Genomic DNA, 26,341 nt, shown 5'->3' on the forward strand with positions numbered 1-26,341 from the left:
CAGACGGACGTATAGTTTTCAGAATAAAATATATAAAGCAAACGTTGAAATATGATGCTAACACAACTCCTAAGGTTTACAAAAATGTCTAGAGTCTAAGTAAATAAACACCAACCAAGCACACTCCAGTGTTAACTTCACCGTTTTTATTTCTCCATCATGCTTTTAATACAAATTCATGAGTCACCTGTACATATATTTACAAGAAATAATACTCTTACCACATAACCAAAAAAGGAAGAAAAAAAAATAAAAATCAAGACTTAGCAACACAATTGATCACATCAGACATCAATATATAAACATATAGCTTAATAATAATTAAAAAAAAAACTAAACAAATGAGATTATCAGTACATTAAGACTTTAATTATGGATCTTGAGTAATTCACTTTATCAACAATTCAAAAATGTGATACACGAGACTGCAAGAATAAAGCAGTTTTTAAATTTAAACCGCAGCTTCCTTTTTTTAAACAGCAGCTTTTGTGAAAATTATGCAACACTAAAATTGTGAAACCTTAGAACAAGTCTGGATAATCGTCCCATCTCTCACTTGTTACGCTTCGACTCAGGTAAAAGTGCAGATTACAGAGCTTTACAAAGATGCAACACATTCAGTTTTTACATTTGTTCTCTCATATTTGCACGAAATGCTGCTCATTAGGAATATTTACAGTAAATAACAAGGCCCACATACAGTACATCTTATATAAATTAAGGGTCATTACACCTAGAATATTAGTGTTTGCTGACACAAAGTAGGATAAGAGAACGCAACCACACAATCTGTAAACAGCTGTTTGAAAATGAAGACCTATTCCTTCATTCTTAAGCCTTTACATTTTACATTTGTATGGTCTACCCTACAACATAGCATCATACACAATAACATTATAAGTGCTGCTCAAACTCACCCTTCTTCATCCATTTGATTACAAGCATACAGTTGAACAATGTTGATGACCATGAAGGCACTGTGAGGCATGTGATAAGCTGACACAAGCTAAAAATCACAGTAGCTCAAACTGCCACAGGATGAACACCATTTTATTTACACCGGCACTCACTGTCCACCTTTTGCCTTCTTCAAAAGCACACCTATTAAGCTGTAGCTGCTGCACAGTCATTGTTTCAGTTTTCCATAAGGCAATGACACTTACTCGTCGCCCTGCCTCCATTTTTGCGACTCCTCCTGACGTGCATCGGGGTGAATCTGGTTTCTCATCCCACCCAAGACATTTGAAGTCGCCTCAGTGGCCATAATGAGTGGCTTGACTACTGCAGGTGGAAGCTGGCGGAGAACTCCACCGACTGCCCCAGTCATACCTCGCTGCTCGTGCTCCCGGGTGGCTGTGTCGTAGATGGTTAGTGCAGTGTCTGTGATCCCCTGTGGGAACATTTTGCAGTCCTTAAAACATCTTTTCTTTCACAGAACTGAAGGTTTTCCTATTTGTTTTTTTTACCTCTTTCACCACAGTGTAGGCTTTGGCTACACCTTCTCTGAGGTCGACAGGCTGATGAGCCAGTCCATAATGGGAGATCCGTTTTACCCTCTTTGTGTCCCTCTCATCAGGCACTGGAGACACCATGTCATACGCTGTCTCAGCGGCTGCCTAAAAACAGAAAAAAAAATTATAAAAGACAACAATTAATAGATTTTTCTACGTGCTTTACAGAAGGAAATGCATGCAAATATTTTATTAGCAGCAGTGGACCAGTTTACCTGAATAGTCCGCACCATCCTGTTTGTGAGCTCCAGGGCAGCCATAGCTGTAGAGGTTCCAAAGGAAGCCGTGCCGCGCTGAAATCCACGGACTATCCGGCCATCCTTCCTGTACTGTTCAATCGGGAGCCAGACCAAATCCCTGAGTCCGTGAACTGAATATGAAAGAAAAAAAAAAAACAACATTGACAGAGGAGTAAAGCAACTGAAAGTCAAAAGCTGGACCTCAGCTCTCATATTGGAAATGACTTTCACAGCAGTTTCTGTTCCAGATTGTTTTTTATTAAAGAAAAAGAAAGTGATTAAGGCTGATTCTGAAATGTCAGCAACAATAAAGAAAATTTGGTCAAACAAGGAAATGTTGACTCAAGGAACTTTTCAGAAATTAGAAAGTTGTTGGGCCAAGCACCAGGCAACTCCTTTACAAGTCAATTAAAATGAGAGAACAACAAAAATCAGACTAGTTAACAAGTCTGGACGTAAGATAACAGACAGTTCACTGACAAGTTAAACAATGTCTGTACAAATACAATTTGGGAAAAATTGTGATTTTTTAAATCTTATTCTTTCATATTAGACAAAGTATAATAATAAAGTGTAATAAAGATGTGCTAAGGTTATAGGTGTCAGTGCTACAGTCCACAGCTAATCCATTCAGTTCAGTTCTACACTGTGTTAATAATTGCGCAACAGGAGCAATGCTTCGATTGCTAATGGGAGAGTGAGGCAATGTATAGGAAGTTAACATCCGAGCTTCAGCAGCTTGGAGACGCTTCTCTTTAGCTACAGCAGCAGCTTTCATTTGCGCATTTCCAGCAGTTTGAACCATTATTGATATCCAAGGTGTCAGATCAGAACTACAAAAATTTGGACCTGTGCATTCTTAAATTTCATTTATTGCTGGCATCTGCAATACAACTGATACACATCAGTTTATTCTGCTGCAAGTAGCTAACACGAGCACTGCTTAGCTTACATGTTAATGTTTATAGACCTGAGCAGATTATGGTTACACACTGCTCAGCTTATTCATCAGTGTGATCTTACAAGGCCTGCTAATAACTGTTTATTGTCTAGATAAGAACACTGCAAATCTACACTTGTTCACAGAGCTGTCACTTGTGTTCCTTTTCACTGTGCTTGTTTATATCCACTCACGGGAAAGAGTGTGTAATGTTGCTGAGGTATAACTGACAGTTGATGTGCACTGTACATTAACAAACATTTGCATAATTGGATTAAATAACTAGTATTTCATGTCTTGATTAACAAGAGAAGCAACATTTAATCATGTAGCACATCCCAACTGGCCAACAAGAACAAGGTACAGCAACAGCCCTGTTCTTACCAAATACAGTAAACCATCTGAGATTATCCCTTGAACTGTTACACTTACCCAGTTTTACCAGAGTATGAATAGGTGCCACACCACTCAGCAGTCCTTGAAGCTGGTTTGTCTTTATGTCATTTAACCACTCATTTATTGCATAGGAAAAGAGCTTATCCACACCTAATAATCTGAAACACAAACAAGTATTACTTTAATACGGATCACTGTGTGCGAATTATGTTTTTGCTAATTTATTGTCTCATGAGATACATTTTGCGGTATACTTACCCCTGCCTGTAGCACAACTGCCTCAGTTTGAGCTCTGAACAATTCAGCTGTGTCAGCCCGAAAATGATCCCTGCAAATGTTCCCTGGAACGAGGTACTCATAAAAATCATTCATGAAGCACTCATAACATAACGTGGAGTTAATCAAGTCCTTTCTTAGACAGTTACCTGGTCCATAGACACGTGTTTCCCATGGTAGTCCAGGCGAATGGGAACCTCAGAAGTAAATCGAAACTCCCTGTTAAGATGACAAGGGGTTTCTGAACACAAACAAGCAGTTTGGAAAGTTAAACGGCTTAGTGGTCAATAAAAATAACCTCTAACCTAAAGAAGATGGGTTGGTCTGTGAAGGGAGAAGCAGAGGCTTCACTGTCATTTGCGTCTTCCCTGCCGGATGTAGAGAAACCGTTTTGGCTCAGTCGTCTCTGTGCAGGCACCGAGATGATTGGGGCTGGATCCTGGCTCCCACCAGCGTGCTTGGAGAAGCTGCAAGAGATCTCTGGGGCAGCCACTTTCTTTGTGGTAACACAAACCGCTAAAACAGACAAAACGTTAAAGATGCATGAGATAAAAGTAGGATTCATGATAATTATACAGTTTTGTGGCAATCTTACCTTCGTGAATAGGTGGTGAGAAAAACTCAACTTCAGCAGCAAGACTTGTAAAGAAGTCTCTCAAGAAGAACAGTGCATCCTTCAAATAAAGAAGAAGCTATCACTTAAAAGATAATGCTCATTGTTTGCCAGGGTTAGAGAAATAATTTGTACCCAACTCTCACCTGATCAATATTGAGGCGAAGAGGCATTAGAGTGACCCGTAAACAGCACTCTGGGGGAGCCTGGCCTGACTCAGGACACATGTGCATCGCCTTGACTGTCAACTAAGACAAAAAGCGCACACACATGGTTACGACAGGACAAAACTTACCACGATTACCACAAGTATGGTGCTTTCCTCACCATGTTAGAATGGGCTTTTCGGGGCATTTCCTTGCTAGAGTACAAGTAGAGAAACTTGTTCATCTGGGAGGCAGCTAGTCTGTCTCGAATCTCCAAGTCCTGCACAGAGAACACCTGCCGGGACACTGGCTGGTCCACTGCTGGACGCGACACCGCTGAGATCTGGGGGTACACCTCGTGCTGGAATCTCACCTGAAGAAGCAGTAAAAGAAAAGCTGAAGAAACCCCAAATGGCATTTCACAAAATAATGAACATGTATTTCTGCACAGCATAACTTTACCTTGCTGAGTTGAATCTCCATCAGGACATCAGGATTCCTTCCCTTTCCACCACCAACCCGCCCTGAAGCCTTCGCTTGTCTCACTGGAGTTTGAGATGGGGAGCTATGAGGTGTACATCTGCAAGACAGAGTAAAGACCAGAGTTAAGTAAATATGTCTTCCTTTTAACAAATGTAAAGAGAACCCAGTTTATGACTCACCCCCGGCTTCTAGCAGGAGAAACTATGGAGCTCACACTCCCAAAGTCTTTTCCACCATAAAGATGCCAGATGACAGAGATCTCCTTAATGAGGTAGCGAACCTCTGGGATGGGAAAGTTGGCTCCACGGCTGGAATCACTTCCATCCAGAGGCTGACTGAAGTGATCGTCTTTGACTTCTACTGGCTCCGAGGATAGCTGCTTCACCACCGGCTCCTGATCTCGATCCTGAACACACATTTTTCTTACAGTCAGGCATAAACAGGTTTTGCAAAAACAGTCGATCACTATGCTATGTAGCCTCTTCAAGTTAAGGCTACACAAAAATATGTAGCCTTAACTTGAAGAATGAGTATGTCCCAACCTCTCCTCTGGAGCTCGGAGTTTCCAATATACAAAAGTCGTCAGTCTCTTGGGCCAGATTAGGGGCTGGTGTGATGAGAGGAGAAGGAAGCATGGGGTACGGGGGGCTTAAATCTTGGCAATTCCCACTTTCATCTGGGAACAGGAACAGGTCTGAGCGAGGTGGTTCTTGGTCTTGAATCTGCTCCTCAGGTGTGCCTGCAGTGGTGTGAAATTCATAAAGTAAAGACTCCTCATGGGTGAAACACTTTTTTACCTCACTGAGCGAAGTATTTACCGTTCTGCTGCGGCCCTGGTACAGGCTGCCCATCAGTCTCTTCCATAGCGTCACTCATGAGATCCTGTAACATCTGCTGCTCAGTCTCAGCGAGGAGCGAAGTCTGAGATGGTGGTCGGCTAGAAGCCTCCATCTGTCCAAAAATACACTCAGAATAAACTTGTGCATATGGTAAAATTTGACAATTATGCTTTAACTGAGTGACACTGCTGACCTTGCTTTTTTGTGCAGTGCTGCTGTGCTTGGTCTCTGGTTCAGCTGGGGGCAGCAAGTCTCCATAGCTGGCTACATACTGTATGAGGTTCATGAGGGCAGCACAGGAGTCCGAACAGGTTCTGATATGGATCACATCACTGGAGCAGCGCAGCTCGAATCTGGGCTCCGACTATCACCCAAGAGACAGCGAAAATAAGTGTTTGTACAAGCCTGTTTTGTCTGTTTTTTAAAAATGGGAATATGAATAATTAACACTTACCAATTTTCCATCTACTCCAGGTTTGACTGCTGTTATCCTCAGCTCTAAGGTTCCCATGTCTACCACTTGGACATAATCTGTGACAAAAAGAAAAAGTCAAAATTTGTCAAAGCTTCATGTAAAGTCGCATTCAACACAGTTTCTGAAGTCAACTTACCACGAGCTAGATTTACAGAGACAGCATTACTTTTATCTGAGAGGAACAGAGCAGCTTCGTCCAAAATGATCCTGGAAACAACATATTTTACTAAATAATGTAACCTCCACACATTTTTGTATTTCAGAAGAAATCCAGTTGCTTTTTCACACCTAAGTGTTGATGAGGAGTTGTCTAGAGAGACGCTACTGGAGATGCTGAATGTTTCCACAACCAGCAACGATCTGAGTGGCAAGTACAGGGGTCTGCAAAAAACAAAATAAAATCAAGCGTCACATAAGAACACACTCTGATAATAAAACCAGCCACCATTTAGTGTTTTGTTCTACTTCACCTGTAGTCCAGAGAGCAGCTCCATAGGTGCAAATGTAGTGTGGTGACAGACGTAGGAGGAGCGTAACCCAACACGGGTTCATCAGAAACATTCAGAAAGTCAACAATCTGTTGTAGACAAATCATCAGTAAGATTATGAATACCTGATGTTATTGCACATTTCTTCTGTGCTTTGTAAACACATCATATGAAGGTCAAATAAAGCTTATATGACAGCAGCCTAAGGCAGTTTGTTTTACCTGGTCATACCAGCCCAAGCTAGGAGGGACCACTCTGTGCTGGAGTGTAGCACCTCTCACCCCAACAGCAACCAGAAACTCCTGCATGACGGAAAATTAGAAAGGAGGGAAAAAAAAAAAAAAAAGGAGGACATCACAGCGAGCACATTACTTCTTAAATTACGTGGAATTTTTTTAATTTGCATACAAACATACAGTGGCTTGCAAAAGTATTGGGCCCCCATGAACTTTTCCACATTTTGTCACATTACAGCCACAAACATGAATCAATGTTATTGGAATTCCACGTGAAAACGTATTTGTATATTTTTATATATTTTATTTATTGTTTACTCTACTTAATTTGTAAAATATGTGTACACACACACACACACACACACACACACACACGTAGAAAAGTATTTAGTATACACATCCAGAAATGCATATACTATTATATATTGTACATATATTTATTAGTTTCAGATGTAGCCATTCTTGTATTTTGCTTGTTTACATTATTGTATTTTGCACAACTCTGTTGCTTGTGAAGCTCGCACACAAGAATTTCACTCACATGTGCTGTACCAATGTACCTGCACATGTGATGTGACAATAAAAGTGATTTGATTTGAAAGACCAACACAAAGTGGTGCACACGTGAGAAGTGGAATGAAAATCACACATGATTCCAAACATGTTTTACAAATAAATAACTGCAGAGTGGGGTGTGCGTAATTATTCAGCCCCCTGAGTCAACACTTTGTAGAACCACCTTTTGCTGCAGTTCCAGCTGCCAGTCTTTTAGGGTCTGTCTCTACCAGCTTTGCACATCTACAGACTGAAATCTTTCTGAAAACAGCTCCAGCTCAGTCAGATTAGATGCACAGCGTTTGTGAACAGCAGTTTTCAGATCTTGCCACAGATTCTTGATTGGATTTAGATCTGGACTTTGACTGGGCCAGTCTAACACATGGATGTGTTTTGTTTTAAACCGTCCCATTGTTTCCTGGCTTTATGTTCAGGGTCGTTGTCCTGCTGGAAGGTGAACCTCCGCCCCAGTCTCAAGTCTTTTGCAGACTCCAAGAAGTTTTCTTCCAAGACTGCCCTGTATTTGGCTCCATCCATCTTCCCATCAACTCTGACCAGCTTCCCTGTCCCTGCTGAAGAGAAGCCCCCCCAGAGCATGATGCTGCCACCACCATATCTGACAGTGGGGATGGTGTGTTCAGAGTGATGTGCAGTGTTAATTTTCCGCCACACACAGCGTTTTGCATTTTGGTCTCATCTGACCAGAGCAGCTTCTTCCACATGTTTGCTGTGTCCCCCACATGGTTTATGGCAAACTGCAAACGGGACTTCTTCTGGTTTTCTGTTAACAATGGCTTTCTTCTTGCCGCTCTTCCATAAAGGCCAACTTTGTGCAGTGCACGACTAATAGTTGTCCTATGGACAGATTCCCCCACCTGAGCTGTAGATCTGTGCAGCTCGTCCAGAGTCACCATGGGCCTCTTGGCTGCATTTCTGATCAGCGCTCTGCTTGTTCGGCCTGTGAGTTTAGGTGGACGACCTTGTCTTGGCAGGTTTACAGTTGTGCCATACTCCTTCCATTTCTGAATGATGGCTTGAACAGTGCTCCGTGGGATGTTCAGGGCTTGGGAAATCTTTTTGTATTTCTCAATAACTTTATCCCTGACCTGTCTGCTGTGTTCTTTGGACTTCATGGTGTTGTTGCTCCCAATATTCTCTTAGACAACCTCTGAGGCCGTCACAGAGCAGCTGTATTTGTACTGACATTACACACAGTAATCACTCTATTTAGTCATTAGCACTCATCAGGCAACGTCTATGGGCAACTGACTGCACTCAGACCAAAGGGGGCTGAATAATTACGCACACCCCACTTTGCAGTTATTTATTTGTAAAAATTTTTTAGAATCATGTCTGATTTTCGTTCCACTTTTCACATGTGCACCACTTTGTATTGGTCTTGTGGCTGTAATGTGACAAAATGTGGAAAAGTTCAAGGGGGCCCAATACTTTTGCAAGCCACTGTATACACACAGCCACATAAGTGGACTTATTTAATAAGCAACACATAACAAAACAACATTTCTCTTCCACAGTAAGGGTTTAAAAATGTAATAACCACCAATAATGAAACATGGCGATTTCTCAATTTTGACTGGGAAGTAGATCCAAAACTCATGGACAATATGAGTGCAGAATAAAGCCTGCCAGCCTTTAAAAATAACTCAAACATAAGTACTTTATGTACAGAATGTGACACTTGAGTCTGTAGTGGACTTGCTGAAGTGGTTCACAACAAATCTGTGAAATACACACACAGTCCTCTAACTGTTTTGAGTATCTGACCTTGATGTTGCGTTCTGCATTCTGTGATGAGATTTTGACAGCGACAGAAACCATGCTGCGAGCTTCTAAACCGATACCCTCCGAAGGCGTTGACAATTTTTCTGAAGATGTTTCTGACTGGTAGATGGTTGGCTCTAGCCAATGAGGATGTGTCCTGCATGGCAATTTGATGTCTGAGACGGAAGTGCCTCCATCTATGAGTCCTGGGGATAATAACAGATTGAGTCATCAGTGAAAACGCATACAGTCGTACAGTTAGTACAGTTCTAGACCGTTACCTATACTTTTATATATTTTTAGGTCCCATTATCACCACATATCACTCATAACATCATAAGACTAAGACAATAGTGATATTACACACAAACAGGAAGCAGCTTACCTTGGTGATACATGCAGATGCTGCTGGTGTGAAAGCAGATGTAGTGCTGATCTTTAAAGCCTTCATACTGAGTGACGCTGAACAAAACTGCATTTTTCACCTCCAGCCAGAACTCGCCATGTTTGTTTTTCAGTGTGGTTTTATCCTCCTTCTGTAAAAACAACAAACTCAACTCCAATGTCCACATAACAAGCTATCCACAAATTTCATTGTTTTTTTGGTGCACTTTTTATTTTTTCCCCAGGCAGAACAAGGGTGACCACTAGAAGTGCAACACAGGGGAGATTAAGTCAGGTCAAGTCGCTGCAGATATTGAGGACTACCACAGCAGCAACCTGTCCATGCTGTCTTTAGTGAAAGACACAATGGGAGGGGCCCAGCTGGCTGGTTAGCAGCAACTGAACTTTTAAAGCTGGAGTGAGGGGACTGTCCACTTTTAAATCAGTGATGGATGTTGTCGATAAAATAAAACTGACGTCAAATATATTTGGCCAGCAAGCCAAAGTAAAGCCTGCGTGTGGAAAATACTGAAGGTTACCTTGGCATTAGCATGAAGACACATAAGGCCATGATTGACACTAAGATTGACAGAGAAAAGGCTCTGGGAGTTCTTGCTGTGGGCTTTGGGCTTCTTCTTCTTTCGAGATCTGAAGCCCAGGTCAGCGGCAGGCGAGTAATAGTGCATGTTCTCCTCCTCTGATCCACTGGTCTCCTCTGCAAAGACAACAAAACACCCATTTATGAGCAGATAAGTTGTAATTTAAACATGACATCATAAGTGACTAAAGAATTAGGTGAAAACACTGTTCTGTCGCACCCTCAGGACCAGTGGAGCGGAACTGGCTAAAGCTGTCCTTGGAGTAAGTGTTGATCAATTGACTGGCAACAGAGAGTCCAACTCCATATGGCATGTTCTCTACAGTCTCCACTGGTGATGGAGCAGTGGGCTCCCACAGCAGAAGGTCATTGTTTATCCTAAAATATTTAGAATATGGATAAGAATTATTAAATGCATAGAGAAGAATATGCAGCTGAAAAAGTTTTCCCCTGATATGACAGTAGCTGGTGAACCTCAGGTCCAGTAATAAGCAATGTTAACAGGCTGTTAAAGATGTGTGTTGTAGATAAATTAGTTAAATTAAAGATAAATAAATAAGAGGCAATGAAGTTGCTCTGGGTGAAAGCCAAGTGACCTACCTGTTGTGTAGTTTTTCATAAAATGCCTTGCTGGGGAGTGTTAGCTGCACATTAGGGAAACACAACTCAAGGATGAACCGGGAGTTATTCATCGTTTTTTCCTGGAACACCGTCATCTCACCGACATCACCAGGAATGACCATCTGGAATTACAAGATTATAATAGTAAATGTAAACACAACTCTGTCACCACCTGTTTTGTCAGCAGGTTAGGTACGCAAAGCAGAGCTATTGTACACCTTTGCATAAAGATGCACCTGCCACACATGTAAATATATTACCAAATATCCTCGCTTCCCAATGCAAATAAATCAACCTGTACATTTTGCTCCAGCTTTGGACCAATGCCATTAACAAAATAGCAACACCTTTCAATTGACAAAGAAAACTGGAAAAGTATTTAAAACAAAACACATGAAGGACTCTGGACATCAAATGTATCTTTCAATAGTATTTTTTCAGTGTATTAATGCCTACATCACTTACTGCCTTTGGAGAAGCAACTTTGTGGATTAGAAGTAAATGTAATGAAATACGTGCTTGACTGGTGAAGGTGATGAGAGTGACACAGTGAGACAGAATGGAGAAAAACAGCAAAAGATTTGCATGTAAAAGATGAGGGAGGGGGGCAAGAAGCACAGAAGGTACGCTACTGGAGCTTCAACAGTGAACATTCAAAACTTTAGCTGTGGGGGAAGGAGTGGTGATGCTGTGATTTCATATTACATGTAAGATGATCACTCTGAGAGAAAGTTAGGCAAGATATACACGTTTACTGTAGCTGTGTCATAAGAATAGATTTAAAGCAACAGGTCTAAAACTCATAATTTAGCATTGCAATAACATGCACAGCAGCAAAACATCACTTTGAGCATCTTTCTTACAACTATAGTGATACAGACCTATAGTGATAGTTCAAATTAAACATTAGTGAATTATTCCAAAACTACCTTGTTGAACGTTATTCCCTGTTGCTCAAGTCTGGCAATTCTTTCAAGGAAACATCAAAAAGCAGCACAAAAATGTGGCCTCGTGTGGCCACACACACACACACACACACACACACACACACACACACACACACACACACACACACACACACACACACACACACACACACACCTGTGACTAATGACTGTGGAAACTCTGATACAATGTTCCACAATGGGTTTTCCCACTGGTTACAGCTCGTCTGATATAATTGAGTCTTTCCAGCATACACGTGTCACAAGCTTTCAGTTTCCACATTACATTAAACTGAATCAGATTAGGAATGTCCTCCAGATAACATGTGTGTCAAACAAATATCTGGAGATATAAATCTTAAAGACAGATGTGAGCTGAGAAACTTTCAGCTTTCTGCAGAAGCGTCAGAAAGCAGCTGTTTAGTGTGAGGTTGTCTGGTAATTATTCACTGTAGTTTTCAGGTGCAGGGGCTACAATGCAGATTTGAGATGCTACAGTATGAACAGTTAAAATCAAAGAGACAGTCGTGTCAAGAATAGGTTAACTGGACATTGTTGACCCATAACCTACCTCTTCATTCTCATACATAACCCTACGTGAAGAAAAGGGTGATGGCTCTGGCTTCCCAAAGTCACATACATCCTTCAGTGAATGAGCAGCCCCTTCCTCCTCCTCCTCTTCTTCAAGAGAATGGTCCTCAGCCCCCTCATCTTCAGCTGTCACACGCTCAAGGATGGAGTGGACTGCAGTTGGGTTCATCTTGAGCACAACCCTGCCCAGAAAAATGTAGTATTACTGACACTGCTAAACAAAGAGATATGTATACTGGTTGGTTATGTGATCTTACCTTGGCCAATCAAATTTTACACTTTCAGATGTTGTCATGTCTCCATCCATCGTGTGTGACACTCTGAGGAACCGGGCAGCTGTTTGATCGTCCTCTTCCTGGAACCTCCCTGTGCAAACGGGTAAAAGTAAAAACAATTAAAGTCCAAGTCAACAGACAATTAAATCTTCAGAGGAGCTTTTGAAATCTTGACACACCAGTGAGTTCCTTAAAAGTGAGCTCCATTTTGGTTTGGTCAGGTGAATTGCCACCCATGAATTCGGTTTTCAATTCCAGCTCTTCCAGCTCCAAGTACAGCGTTTCTTTCTGTAGCGACTTCTTGAACCAAGGGCCCCTCTCTTGATCTGAACGCAGATCAGGGATGGGGAAGCGCACAGCAATGCCCAGCACTGGTGCATTAATTGTCAGTGACACATGACAGTTGGCAGGAGTATGGCTGTCATCAAGGAAAACCTCTGTAAAAGCCTTGTGCTGTGAAATTTATGAAGAAAGCCAAAGATGTAGATTAGATGACTTTCATATATGCCAAGTACAAAGAAATGTGAATTTTCTATGTACCGACTTACTGTTTGTTTGTTTTTTGTAGGAGAAAAGCAGTTTGTGCCTACACTAAAACCTCAATGTCAGAACATATACACAAAAAGCATAGGCTTACATGATGGACCACACTTACCAAGCTGACAGGTTTATTGTAAGATGTATACATGTGGGAGGCCATCGCCTCTGTGGTTGCTAGTTTCTGAGGCTGCAGTAGTGAGTTTAGGCGGTCTACAATACTGATGTCCAGCTCAGAGTGCACAGGACCCAGCTCCACCTGGATCTCAGCTTTCCTGGGAATGGTGCTGAGACGCACCTGGCCGCCCTGCACAGCGAGGCAAAGGGTTAGAAGTAGAGGCCAGACACTCATTGTGGAGGAACGGCATTTGATTGTTAGAGTGTTGTGGTTTCATATTGAGCTAACGGATGCAGTTACCTGAGGACCTCTGCGCTCAGCCTGTTTGTAAAGCAGGTGAAGGCAGGTGGTAAGCGGCGCATCAGCACTGGCTTTGGTGTCAAATGTCAGCAGCTGAGGTGTGAGAGAAAAACTAAAGTGAAACACTAATGTCAAGACAGCTGCACCTTTCAAGTGTTCTGTATAAATACATATACGCAGTGTTCAAACATCCAAAGCGTTATGCAGTGAGAGATGTACGAAGCTTAGGCTTGAAGGTCTCACCTCAGTATATTGAACTCCTTTTTGCGAGCCACCAATAACAGCCTCAGAGGTGAACAGACACTCTAGAAACTCCATCTGGTTCAGGGTAATGTCAGTGCTAAAAGTCCTTAAGTTGGATCCCTGCCAGTGATCATAGTTTAACTTCAGACCCTGGCCTACAAACCTGCAAACATAAGCCCAGGTGATTCAGGTGATCTGATTCATTCACATGCTCATTCCTTCAGAATACAGGAATTTGTTAAAATTAGAAGTGCACCTGAGGTGGTCATGAGGACAAGCCTGATTAAACACCACCCGAGACTGAAGGAAAGCGGCTGGCTCAAGCTGTCCTGGGCCCACCATGCTGAAGAAGTGTGCAGCCATGGGGCCAAGAGGACTGGGAGCAGCATGTGGTGGCGGCAGCGGGTCAATGTGGAGGACTGAGACAGCCAAACTGCCCAGTGTCAACCTCAGCACTAACTCTGGCCTTGACTCATCACTGTGGGTTTTGGACGAATGGGCTGAAACACAAACAGCAAATAATGTCCAGCTACAACCATGTACATGAACACAAAGGGGGAACTGATCTTGGGAATATTTCAGCATAAGTCTTTTGATTGAACATAACCTGTTCAACAACTGCTGAAACTGTTTGTTTCACACACTGGATAAACTGAGGGTGAGTGCATAATATATGTTTATGTATCTATTAATTTACTGTAGTGCTTACAAGTTTGCCTCAACAGTTTCTGAGGCAGGTGCGAATCCCGTGACTGGAGGGGAGTTTCACAAGTCTGCTTCTCTCTTTGTCGTGGTACGTCCATATATTCGTCCCACAGAGCCTACAAAACGCAGATGAAAATGAAACACTACTATTCAAAATATTTATTTGTATAACTCATTTTTCCTGTATGAGATCACTAACTACTGAGTTTCCAGACCATTCAGAGTCCTTAATCTCACCTGATTTAAACCATATTGAACGTTTCTGTAAGCATGATCACACAAATGAAGGCTTACTGTTGCATTTCCAGAGGGAGATTCTCCTGGTGAGGCAGAGTAGTTACTGGTGAGTGACAAGTCCAAATCAACAGTGGGTGGTTCACCCAGAGGAGGCAGGGATGACAAGCTATGAGACATGTCCATGTCAGCCATGGAGAAAAACACGTCGTCTACATTAGCAAAACAAAAAAGATAAAAACAAAAACAAAAAAACAGAAAAATATTCATCAGAAGAGCTAATCAATCACCAAAATCAAAGAAAATGTAGACATTACAGGATGGTGCTTCAACTCAACCTCGACTCGACACAGTTCTGGTTGTTTGGCTTTCAAAGAGGTCAGGATCTGCTCCTGGGACGGCAGTATCCTTCTTTAGGCACCGGTTCAGTTCCATATGGAGGCGATACTCATCCTCCTGCTGTATTGGGCGATTTTTCCTATCCTTAGTCCATTCCTGTGCACCTTAAATGAAGAGTTAGAAATACACTTACATTCACAATTTCTAAATAACCCCGTAAGACCCCATCTGGTCCCAAAGTTCTCGAAAGAGAGTGGTTCTCACCTCCACCAGAGAAGGCTCCAAATAAGTCCAAAAGAAGGTGAACTTGCCGTGGGGAAAGCAGAATAATCAGTGTATCGATCTGTCCAACAACATCCAGCTGAGAAGAAAAGTTGGCAAAATTTTGTGGATATTACCCCAAAAGTCTGATACTGGATAAACAACGTGGGAAATTGTTTTCCTCGTAAATCTTTGTGATTCAAAAATAGATAATTTACCTTCGCACCAGGCATCGCTAGGTTATTTTTGAGAGTGAGGGACAACTCAATTTTGCCACAGAGGCTGCCAACCTGCACAGGTTCAAAAGGCGCTGAAGAGGATACAGGCTCTGTGAACTGGGGATGCGGCTCGCATATTATTTTTGGATTCCAGCTAGGTGAGAGTTTTGGCTCAGTTTCCTGCAAAATACAGAAAGACTTGATTAAAAAGGCCACATGCATATATACAAGTCTTACAATGTGAAAGTTGCTACACTAACCGATGGAGTAGGTGACGATTTACAAGCAGCGCGAGACGCATCAGAGAACTCGTCCCAGAATACAGTAATTCCCTCCATCTGCACGTTTTTATGTGCAAACGTGGTTGGCTGATGCACATTGACACTTGAACTCTCCTCACCTGTTTCATCGCAGTACACAATCCTGAAGAGAGACGGTATTTGTCAGGGGAGATCAAGTATTAAAATACAAACTTCTCACTAAACATCAGCACCAGTACCTCCCCATGCTCAATGTGTTCAAATCTTTGACCATATATACACCAATTTGAAGTATATTATCTTATTGTGGAAACTGAGGTGCCACTGACTGTCAAAAACTTACTTTTTGATTCGAATCTCAAGAGCGATTCCAGTTTTAGAATTTTCTGGAATGTGTTCAACTCTAAAAACACTGTCCAAAAATGTCACTTTGACTCTTCGCAGAACTGTGAGAGAAGAAATTTAAAAGACATTGCTTTACACAGTATTTGTGAAGTAAACCTGCTGAATGCCAAAAAACACAGAAGCAATTTACCTGTTTCTATCGTCTCTGCAAACTTCTCCAGTCCTTCAAATGGCTGGAAGCTCTCTCCCATATCATCGGTTAGTTTCTGGCTCAGGCATTCTTTAGCAAGCTGCATGCTGCTTGTCATGAAACTGGACCAGTACATGGGTTCAACGCCAGATGCTGGAAGTATAACCAGCAGTGATTACCTTACTTGTCTACTCATATGTATAAAATAAAACTGTTTACTTTTACTAATTTTAAGCTTTTTCTCAGGTGTTGTAGAGGGACAAATATATATATATATATATATCCTTACCCACTCTTGGTCTTGGTCTGAGAACCATCTCCAAACCCTTGATTTCTAGGGCACAGTTCTCCTGCAGCAGTGCTGCCCAAGGGACTGTCAGAGAGATGGTCTGGATGAACCCTGTGATTACCTCAAAAGGAGCATCTGCAGTCTCCAGTAGCTCATTGAGTGACTGAGGAACAAAATTTTAAATTTTTTTTAAAAAAAATAAAAAAACATTAGAGGACCTCTTAGTTTATTTAACTGATAATTTAATCTGGCGTATTTTCAGCAACACACATGCACTACACATACCCATGTATCCAGTGGAACCTGTGCAAGAGACCCAGTGCCTTGATAAAGGTCTAGACTGAGTTGATCCAGACTAAGCTTCTCCTGCAGAAAGTTGCCCAGGTACCGATGCAGGAGGTACCTGCAGGCCCGCTTTTTAATAGACTCAGAAAAAGGCCAAGGCATCTTAACTTCAGCAGGTGAACAACACACAGGTAGTGTAAGGCGCCCTGATGCTCAGCACGTGCAATCCTACAGCTGCTTCAACAGCTACAAATTAGTCAGTGACGTTACAGCTGTGTCATCCCGTTGACCCGTCGAGAAAGCGTGACCTCAAACATCCTTCATCACCCCCAATCTGGTACACTTGGGAGGATGTGATGACACTCGGAGATGTGTATGGGGATTGGTCCGACTCCAGTTTGCTACGCCTGCAGGAAAAACATGCAAATGGTGCCACCCCCCTGTGTAATTTGACACTTGACACAACAAGTGACTTAACATAAAATACTCGAAAACAGCAAGTTAAATTAATGCTAATGCTTTAGTTTAAGGTAGTTTTAAATTGCTTGCTAGCAGCAATGAGCGTTGTAATGTAGTGCAATCTAGACTGTCGATTTTTTTTTTTTGTTTAAGCGTACGCTGACCCCGTTTAAAGCCGGTGCAGGCCTTGGAAATACCTGTCAGCATGTCACAAACTTGATGGCACACATTTACCCATGGCTATATTAACCTACACAAAGCTGTCACGCAACGGCAGGAACTGCGCTTTTATTGTCGGCAAGACAAAGGCAAGTCATTGAGCTAACTAGCCGGCTAGCAAATATGACGTTAGCTAGCTTACCACCTCTGTGGGAAGAGTGAGGCAGCATTAGCATTGCCGGCTAACGTCAAGCTTGGCATTTAGCATGGGTGCTAACCCTAAAACCCAACACTAACTAAAGATATCTACCCTCACACGTCAGATGCAAACTGACCAAAGCGCTGCTTAAATACACACTGATTCTATAAGCAGTCACGCGTGGGATAATTAAAAAAAAATTGAGGATATTAGTAGAGCTGTTAAGTTACCTTCTGACTGAGTTGTTTACAAACACTTTCATGACTCCGCACCAACTACACGCTCCGGGGTGGGATTAGGCAGTGATGTCATAACATGGCGGAGCTGTGTAGTCCACCGGGCACTTAGTGGGCCAGGTTTAATATACTTTAACATAAATATAATACGCTGAAAAAAGAAAGATAGCGTCGGTTTATGTGCTTTTATCCGGCTGTGAATAAATTAGACTAACAAAAGATAGCAGCTTAACGTGAGGTGGCGCTGATTGGACTGTCCTGCCCACGGAGAGCTGGAAGCTTCCACAAGCCGGAAGAACACCGCTTGCGAGGAGGTGAGAAAAATAAACGCACTTTAGTTAGAAATGATTTTTTTTTTTCGTGATCTGAGTAAACCCATCAGTTAGGGTCTAAGCTAGAACTCGCTGTATAATTTTAAAGAAAGTGGCAGAAGTATGGTATGGCGGGCAGTGGTTCAGTTACGAGTTTCCCCCAAAATGTAGCAACTGTTAGCTGTTTAAATTAGCCACAGCTGATCGGACTTTATTTATAATAGCTGCTTTAAATTCGCACACTTATTCATTACCACTGACTATGATGTTTGTTTGTGGACAGGGCACAGCTAGCAATAAGGTAAGGTTACTCACAGTCCTCGAGATGTCGCTGTTACATTGCTTTTATTACTACAATCAGATACCACACACTGTGGAACGCTTTATAATGGCTATATAACAGGACAAGATGCTGATGGTGCACGTTTTGTTTTATTTTTTTGCTTTTATGTTGGTGCTTTCGCTTTAAACAGTGAATTATTTTTAATGCAAAAGAATAGAATAGATCTTTATTGTAACTGTTACAATAACAATGAAACACAGTTTGGCATGTCTCCGTTGGCAGTATGTAGATTTTCATTCAGATTCTTTTTATTCAGAGTTTTCTGTGTTTCTCTAAAGTTTTCTTGAGCAACAGTTTTCCAGGCTTTCTAAAAGTCTTTGTGGTGCATGCATACTATCATTCCTTGCTGCTGGCCTTTGTTCCGACCAATACAATTTCTGAAGTAAGCAGTTTTCGAGTATGTCTCATGACCACCACTTAAATTTCTAAGTTCCTTGTATTTGATCATTTCTATGTTATGCTATTTTTACATTTATTATATTACAGTAGTGTGCAAAAGTCGTGTGTCACCCTCATTTTCTCATATTTTGATTCCAAGGAGACAGACCTTCTTCCTTTTTTAAAGTGGTCTTGAACAAAAAATCTTCAGTCTGCAGGCAGATTTTTCTTTTGACACTTGGCTGCTCTTCCTTTCTTTCTTTCTTTCTTTACTAAACCATTTCACACTGACTCTGAAATCATTCAACCATAAAAATGCACATAATTCAAGGTATGAACTAACTAAAGAGCAGACATAACTGGCTGCACATAACAAATGACTTGGCAAAGAACCAATTTTAAATTGTATCTTGAGGCTCTTTGCTGCTAGCAGTCTGTCAGGAAAACACATAGTCATCAGAAATTATCTCAGTGGAAGTGTGGCTGTCGAGAGGCCATTCTTAAGGAAGGCAAACAGGGAAAACTGCTGAGGTATTAGGGCTGAACGATTATGGAAAATAATCTAATTGCGATTTTTTGCCCCAATATTGCGATTGCGATGCGATATGCGATTATTTTTTAAGGTCTTTGTCTTCTGTATTATTAAACAAAGACAAGCAATACATCATATAGTATGGCCAATACTATATTACATTAATTTTAAACTGTTCTTTCCTGGAAGACAGACCTCTGTTATGATGACATGAGGTGATGCATGAATTGATGACTGACATTTTTATTTAACTTCTTCAATCACAACAGTATATTTGAACATACACAATAGTTTATTTTTAGCTTACAAACATCTGAGCATAAAGTGCTGACAAGGAACCCTGGTGTAAACATTAAAATGAAAGTCAGTACAATGTGCAGATTGCAGAAATATATATAAAAAAAATCAGTGGCTTTACCACACTCAGTTTTTCGACATCTGTGAACTACTAGACAGTCATTCAATTACAAAATAATATTAAATAAATAAAACTAATAAATAAAAAATACACACATCTTACTGATCTCTGCAGTCAGTAACATTACACATAAAGTGCAAACATAATAGCAATTGTATAAACACACACACAAACACGCCTTTAAAATTTAAAGGCGTGAAATTGGACGGTCTAGTTCTGATTAGCGTCACCGCTGTCTCGGTGGAGTTTATTAAACTCGGCCGTCTGCTTCTTGCTATCTAAAATATAACCAGACACTGGTGTAAATTCTCGACTGTCTCATACTTCTGTTTAATAAGTTTTCTGTTTGACGTTTAGTCAGCTGTGTGAAAACCAAGGAGGAACCCACCCGGGGGATTAATAAAGTTTTATTTTATCTAATCTAATAACTTTAATCTCAGCCAAACCGATTTACTCACGAACAAACAAAACACTGAAAAAAGCCCAACAATAACATTTTTAGGTTGTCTAAGTGACTTGTATATTACGTTTAACCCGAGCAGCGAAACTCCGCGGTGATCTGAAAATGATGTGCCGGGAGTTGTGCCGTTCTCGGCCGCATCAGTAACCCTCGAGCTCCCGGCTAGCTGTCGAGCTGGTGGGTAGCAGACGCCTCTGAAAACGTCGAAGCACTTTTGCAAATATGGGATATCTTGATAAACCGAGCAGATATTTGATGTTTACACAACTACTTTCTCGCCTGAAAATATGTTAAAAGTTTATTTTGTGACCCAGAAAGATTAGTATGAGTAATTTTAAAACTTAGTAGCGGCCGCCATTGCTGGAAACTGGAGTTTGGCTGGGCCGCGCTATGAATTCTGGGATATGGTAGTAATTTGGACAGCCTTCGGCACGTCGCTGTGACGTAATCGGTCTACAAATGCGGCCTCAGGAGGATGCAGCCCATGAATTTGGACATGTCCAGAGTATAATCGCAGCCTTTGCGGTTAGAAAATTGCACTTGATCATGTCGCGATATTATCGCAAATGCGATATATCGTTCAGCCCTATGAGGTATGATAGTTTAAATCAGAGAAGGACAGCAGTGAGTATCTACAGCCATCTGTGAAACACTGTGGAGGCTCTGTCATGGTTTGGGGGGTGCATTTCAGCCAGTGGTGTTGTGGATCTTGTCAAAATACATGAAATTATGAACACAGAAAAGTACTTGCAGATTTTGGTCTACTAGCTTTTTAACAGATTCATTTTTTTTAGCATGGCAGTGATCCCAAACACACTGCCAATGAAGTAAAAGCGTACCTGAATAGAAAAACATACGATTACAAGACTGTCAGTGAAGGATTGGCCTCCCCAGAGAGGAGCTCAACATAATTGAAGCATTTTGGGATCATCTTGACAGAGAGTAGAACAAAAGGCAGCCAACATAGAGAGAAAAGCTTTAAATGCCCTTTAAGAAGCCTGTTCTACTACTTAAAGAAATTACAAAAAAATATTGACTTTCAAACTTGTTTTCACCTTATATACTGCATTTCCATGTGTCTTTGCACATGTTTCAATTAATCACTCCACCTTCCCATTTTTCTGGCAAACTGTTGAAAAATGAGGAGTGGCTGTAGACATCTGTTGACATTTTTTTTATAAGCAAATAGGACTATACACTAATTTGTTTGTACACAATTAGAATTTATTCCAATAATTTTTGATCACTAGCATTTTTACTACCTCAGTGGTTTGGTGGATAAACCTTATAATCTAAGGTTTATAAGATATTTTGCCAAAAACCTAGTCTTAAAACACTTTGGTTAGCAGAAAACTAAAAAACTGTACTCTTCCTGGTTCAAGAATGGTATTTAATGTCCATTATTCTACTTTCTCATCCCATAAAAATCATTCTCTGTGTTTTTAACATCGAAGGTATGGATTAGGTCAAGGCTGCTTTCCATACAGGCATCAAGCCACCCGTGTGAATGATGAAAAACCAGTTAGGAACCACGAGACGGCAAGATATGCAGGAAAAAAAGCTCCTAATGTTATGCAGCTTGACGTAAACGTGGTGTGACAAAACCGAACTTGCGCAACAAATACCTGTTGCCACAGAGCAAGTCGAACACGTGATACGTTGAGTAGTTTTTACTGATTCGTATGGTACGGTTTCAGCTTTCAGTCAAATTTGAAAATTAAAATAAAAGCCTGTAAAAGTTTGTAAATCTGTCCAGTTGAGCACTGGGAAACACTGACACCACCATCAATCAAAATTTGCTGTTTTGTGTTGCCGGGAGCAACACAACCATTCTTGTGTCGAGGGAGTGTTTTAAAGTTCCCTCAGCTGACAACAGATTGAGAAATCCCCTTCAGATACGTGTCTGGTGCAATGTTTTCCTTCTCAGAGGAGCTGTATTGAACTCTGGAAGTGAAGCAAACATTTAAAATTGTCCAGTGGTTGCTCCAAAAAATACAGGTTTAACCTTTAGTCACACAGTCAGCTCCTACAGGATGCTAAGTATTCAAAATAGTCTACTTTGCATTAAACAAACACGTCAGATCCTCATGTTTCACTTCTGCTTTAGACATGGTGAGATACACTGTCACAGGAAGATCAGATGTGACACACACAGATGTGTTTTTGTCTGTAGCCCTGGTGACCTGTCCAGGGTGTAACCTGCCTCTCACCCTATGCAGGGACATGCCCCAGTCCCATTGTGACCCTGAGTTGGATAAGTAGAAGAAAATGGGTGGATGGTCAGCTTTGTGTTTCCTAAAAAAGTCTTAAAGTCTAAAACCAACCAAACTGAATTTTAAGACTAGGCATCTCTTAACCTTTTAACATCCACCAGCTCATGATCAGACTTGGCTTTGGTTTAGTTATATCCTGTATTAAAGAGGTTGTTTTTCTTTAGAACTTAATTTTTTATTAACACCTAAGCAGCTTGTACAGATTCCACCAATGACAGACTGTTTTTAATAATCAGATAAAGACACAAAAACTGGGGGCCAAAGCACAGAGACAGATACGTGAAATGAAGGTTGCATGCTAACAGCTAAACACAGATTTGGCACATACTGGCTTCATTGTTTAAATATCATAGAAATATGGCTCTATCATTAGATAAATAAATCTTTCTAGGATCTCAAGGTTATTTTTTTATCAGATAGATTCCCCATATGGTATGTTGGCAGATCTAGTTTTAACTTTATAATCATGATGCGTTTAATTGCTGCTGTCAAAAATAATCATAACAGACGTTTACTAGCTAATCCTTCAAAACCTGCTGGAATTCACCTGAGCAATGCAAACTTTGTCCCTTTTACAACATTTTTGGTGAACTATGTATCTAATTTTGGAGGTGACCAGTCAGTCCCAGTTTGTGTACCTCATTTACTTCAGAAGATATTTCGGATACTTTGGACGTTTTGACTTCTCTCCGTGAGTTTGAGTTTATGCTTCACTGCATATTTCATCCCATTTATGTGACTGGAATTTTTGTTTATAAATTAGCATCCCGTTTCCTTTTTTAAAGCCTTTTTTTCCTTTGTTCATTATGATTGTTTAGTTTTTTTCTTTTTTTTAAATTAAACTAATCTGGTATTTTGAAATGCAAAAGAGATCCTCACGGGTCAAAATCTTGGTTAGCAGTTTAGGTTAGTAAAGGCCCTTAAGATATTCAATTCACAATGATATCAAATGATTAATTCTAGAATTCTGATTTTATTCAATGTCTTTTTTTATTTCTTTTTGTTAGCATAGTCTGAAACTAATTAATCTTCTCAAAAATCTTGAATGTAACCTCTAAAAACCACCATTTTTCAATTTTTATGCCCATCACACTTGAATCAACCAATGCTGTTGTTTTAACGTGTTATAGGGGATGGAGGTAGACTGCCAGGCTGAGGAGTCCATGGTCTCTGCTTTTGATGAAGAGTCTGTTGAGCTCGGTGACGTCAAGGACATGAGACTAGAGGCTGAAGCAGTGGTCAACGACGTCCTCTTTGCTGTGTCTGAAATGCACGTGTCACAAAGTCTCAACAGCGCGTCCGACGTGGCCTACATAAATGTGGAAACAAGAGAGGGAAACCGTTACTGTCTGGAGCTCACTGAGGCTGGGCTGAGGGTGAGACGATGCAGTGACACGTTACCCACATGCGTTCACTTTTAAGACTTCAAACCGTGCAGAGGTTTTACAGTAAATCACTGATTTCTTTCAAACAGGTGGTGGGCTACGCATTCGATCAAGTGAACGAGAATTTGACGACTCAGTATCACGAGACTGTTTACTCGCTCCTAGACACGCTCAGTCCGGGTTACAGAGAAGCCTTTGGGAATGCTTTGCTCCAGCGGCTGGAGAGGCTGAAGCAAAACGGACAATGAAAAGGACCAAGATGCTGCATACATTGTACACGTGACACGGGGGTTGATGATGACGGCAATGTTTGAGTATGAGCCAACACTAAGTTTGTTCATATACTTTATCCGGTTATGTGATATCCAACTGCTTAGCTCCCATACAATAAGGGATACCCAACTACGACTGCTTTTGTTCTAAGTTTCATGCCATTGAATTACTTCATGTTATTTCCTTAGGTTTAGTGGCTGATATGGGCTGGCTGTATAGGGCTCTGTGGCGATAGTGTTGTTGACTTTACTGTGGAAAGACTGCAGCTTTTGTGTTTTCAAAAAATTTGTAACGCCACACATTGTTTAAGAATTCTGCAAAGTTTGTGGTCCTTTGAAATGTCAAGAGAGAGAAGCAGCGAGCTACGTTAATACTGGTCCTGTTTACCCCCCGTGCCCTGCTTGCACTAAACCTGTGACCTGATGCTCAGATATGCTCAACTAGCTTTTATTCAGCTGTGAAAGTGCTGAAACTGTTTTTGTTCCAAGCATATACTGCCTTAATCTCATTTTCCATATATATATATATCTAACTAGGTCAGGGACAGCACTTATTTTAACAGCTCTAACTACATTGTAATTTGAGTATCTACTAACTCATCAAGTTGTGTTTTATTATTCTGCTTTGGGGGGTTTTCTTGCATACTGCACAATTCATTGCATTTCAGACTTAGCTGTAAAAGTGAAAGGCTTGAAGATATTTCGCTGTTCAAACCTTTTGGTCTTTTTATCAAACTGCACAGCCTGTGTTAACGCTCAGCGAGGATTTCCAGAGCTGCTTTAAAACGCTGGTTTTCTCTGCATGTGACCTGGTTAAACTTCTACAGACTCTTTACATCTGTGCATTCATACTGTCATTCCTTGCTTCTGGCCTTTGTTCAGACCAATAAAATTTCTGAAGTATGCAGTTTTTGAGTTTGTCTCATGACCAGCAGTTTACAGATTTAGTTTTTTCTATTTTTACATTTATTTTACAATAGAACTGTGCAAAACTCTTGAGTCACCCCTTTCTTCTTTATACTGTGCTTCCAAGGAGACAGACTTTCTTCCTTTTTTTAAAGTGGTCTTGTACAATAGTTCTCAAGGCTCCAGGCAAGTTTTTCTTTACATTGGCTGCTTTTTCCCCTCATTTTTAATCTGGTCCTTTTACTTGACCATTTTCAGAGGGATTATTTACAATTATTTATTCTTTTACACATGAGTCATTCAACCATAAAAAGGCAACTAACTACCCCAGCAGACATTGGCAAAGAACCAAATTTAAATTGTATCTTTATGGACTTTGTTACTTACAGCCTGTCAGAAAAACACATAATTTGCTTTGCCAGACATGAGTGAGGGTTTTTGCACCAACAAGGTAATTCCCAAGGAGCTAGTGGGAAACTTCGCACATCTCTGCCTTGTCATGGTTTTCAGTTTTAAAGCCAGCATAAAAACCTTTATCCAGGCAGTAATTTTTTTTATAGATCCAATTAAAAACATCCAACCACTCAAAAAGATGGTTTAATTTGCTCTTTCAAAAACAGAACAGTAAAACAACACAAAGCAACCCAGGGGCGTAGAGCCTTAAGCATGTGCACGCAGCATACAAGGACAGACAAGAAGCCCTCCTCCCACAGACATTGATTATCTTGTTAATAGTATTACAACTTCACTGTGTATGACTCTGGATACTGTAGCTCCTCTGAAAAAGGCCCAAATCAGAAGTACTTGAATCCCTGGTAAACCAGGAGAAGCTTAACTTGACGTGTAACCTGCGAGGGCTGCAGATATGGTCTAATGTTATCAGCAATGACAAGGACATGGGGGGGGGGGGGGGGGGAAGCAAAACTAGAAAATTTGTCAAGAGGAATCAGGAGAGAGCGATGACCTGTGGCTGCCACTGGCTGGCTCCCTTCTTGAAGGTGGTCTTGTTGCCTCGGCAGTGCACCTTTTGTCACTTTCATTTGTACCAAGGCAGGTGAAATGGAGTCACAACAGTTTACACTTCCTTACTGCACAGACTGATATCTCGGAAGTTTAACTGCATTAAACTGTGATGATTGAGCTTTCCCTTATTGGTTTTTTATTAGTGTAGTTTCATTCCTCATTTGAAGAACGTGTTTTCCGAGCTGCCTGATTAGACCTGATGACACCAAAAAAGGTTGAGCCAAAAGAAATAAAAGGAAATAAAAGCAATTGCCTCGTACCAGTCTGACTA

At 41.0% G+C, this 26,341-nt stretch overlaps 2 protein-coding genes across 3 annotated transcripts; one reads left to right on the forward strand and one right to left on the reverse strand.

Moving 5' to 3' along the window:
- Positions 1–131: 131 nt before the first annotated feature.
- On the reverse strand, positions 132–17,883 carry atg2b (autophagy related 2B). Its single transcript, XM_012922484.5, has 43 exons — positions 17,764–17,883; positions 16,717–17,123; positions 16,432–16,594; positions 16,143–16,295; positions 15,951–16,053; positions 15,608–15,770; positions 15,348–15,527; positions 15,133–15,229; positions 14,868–15,032; positions 14,590–14,741; positions 14,300–14,411; positions 13,847–14,090; positions 13,591–13,753; positions 13,348–13,440; positions 13,048–13,236; positions 12,572–12,845; positions 12,375–12,483; positions 12,098–12,299; positions 10,562–10,704; positions 10,182–10,339; positions 9,903–10,078; positions 9,365–9,515; positions 8,983–9,185; positions 6,628–6,708; positions 6,389–6,495; positions 6,207–6,299; positions 6,055–6,125; positions 5,898–5,974; positions 5,637–5,807; positions 5,423–5,555; positions 5,147–5,343; positions 4,784–5,010; positions 4,584–4,701; positions 4,303–4,494; positions 4,122–4,223; positions 3,958–4,036; positions 3,668–3,878; positions 3,512–3,581; positions 3,345–3,427; positions 3,123–3,244; positions 1,727–1,881; positions 1,467–1,616; positions 132–1,390 (listed from the first exon to the last, which is right to left on the reverse strand). Exons 2-43 carry the CDS (start codon positions 16,876–16,878, stop codon positions 1,160–1,162), a joined length of 6,225 nt encoding a protein of 2,074 aa, XP_012777938.1. The 5' UTR covers positions 16,879–17,123; positions 17,764–17,883; the 3' UTR covers positions 132–1,159.
- A 54-nt stretch (positions 17,884–17,937) lies between these two features.
- On the forward strand, positions 17,938–25,048 carry gskip (gsk3b interacting protein). 2 transcript variants are annotated; one of them, XM_014410224.3, is made up of 3 exons: positions 17,938–18,083; positions 23,615–23,860; positions 23,959–25,048. In XM_014410224.3, exons 2-3 carry the CDS (start codon positions 23,618–23,620, stop codon positions 24,115–24,117), a joined length of 402 nt encoding a protein of 133 aa, XP_014265710.1. In that variant the 5' UTR covers positions 17,938–18,083; positions 23,615–23,617; the 3' UTR covers positions 24,118–25,048. The 2 variants fall into 2 exon arrangements, with proteins under 2 accessions (XP_014265710.1, XP_076733489.1); XM_076877374.1 differs by lacking the exon at positions 17,938–18,083 and adding an exon at positions 18,150–18,381.
- The last annotated feature ends 1,293 nt before the right edge of the window (positions 25,049–26,341 follow it).

Source organism: Maylandia zebra, linkage group LG19, assembly GCF_041146795.1.
Source record: "Maylandia zebra isolate NMK-2024a linkage group LG19, Mzebra_GT3a, whole genome shotgun sequence".
Taxonomy (NCBI): domain Eukaryota; kingdom Metazoa; phylum Chordata; class Actinopteri; order Cichliformes; family Cichlidae; genus Maylandia; species Maylandia zebra.

Coding starts and splice junctions, on each gene's coding strand:
- atg2b (XM_012922484.5), bottom strand. CDS start 16,878: ATGCCTTGGCCTTTTTCTGAGTCTATTAAAAAGCGGGCCTGCAGGTAC. Junction 5,011..5,146: donor CTCCGAGCTCCAGAGGAGAG/GTTGGGACATAC, acceptor ATGTGTGTTCAG/GATCGAGATCAGGAGCCGGT. Junction 4,037..4,121: donor TTCGCCTCAATATTGATCAG/GTGAGAGTTGGG, acceptor CTTTATTTGAAG/GATGCACTGTTCTTCTTGAG.
- gskip (XM_076877374.1), top strand. CDS start 18,343: ATGATGTTTGTTTGTGGACAGGGCACAGCTAGCAATAAG. Junction 18,382..23,614: donor AGGGCACAGCTAGCAATAAG/GTAAGGTTACTC, acceptor AACGTGTTATAG/GGGATGGAGGTAGACTGCCA. Junction 23,861..23,958: donor TCACTGAGGCTGGGCTGAGG/GTGAGACGATGC, acceptor TCTTTCAAACAG/GTGGTGGGCTACGCATTCGA.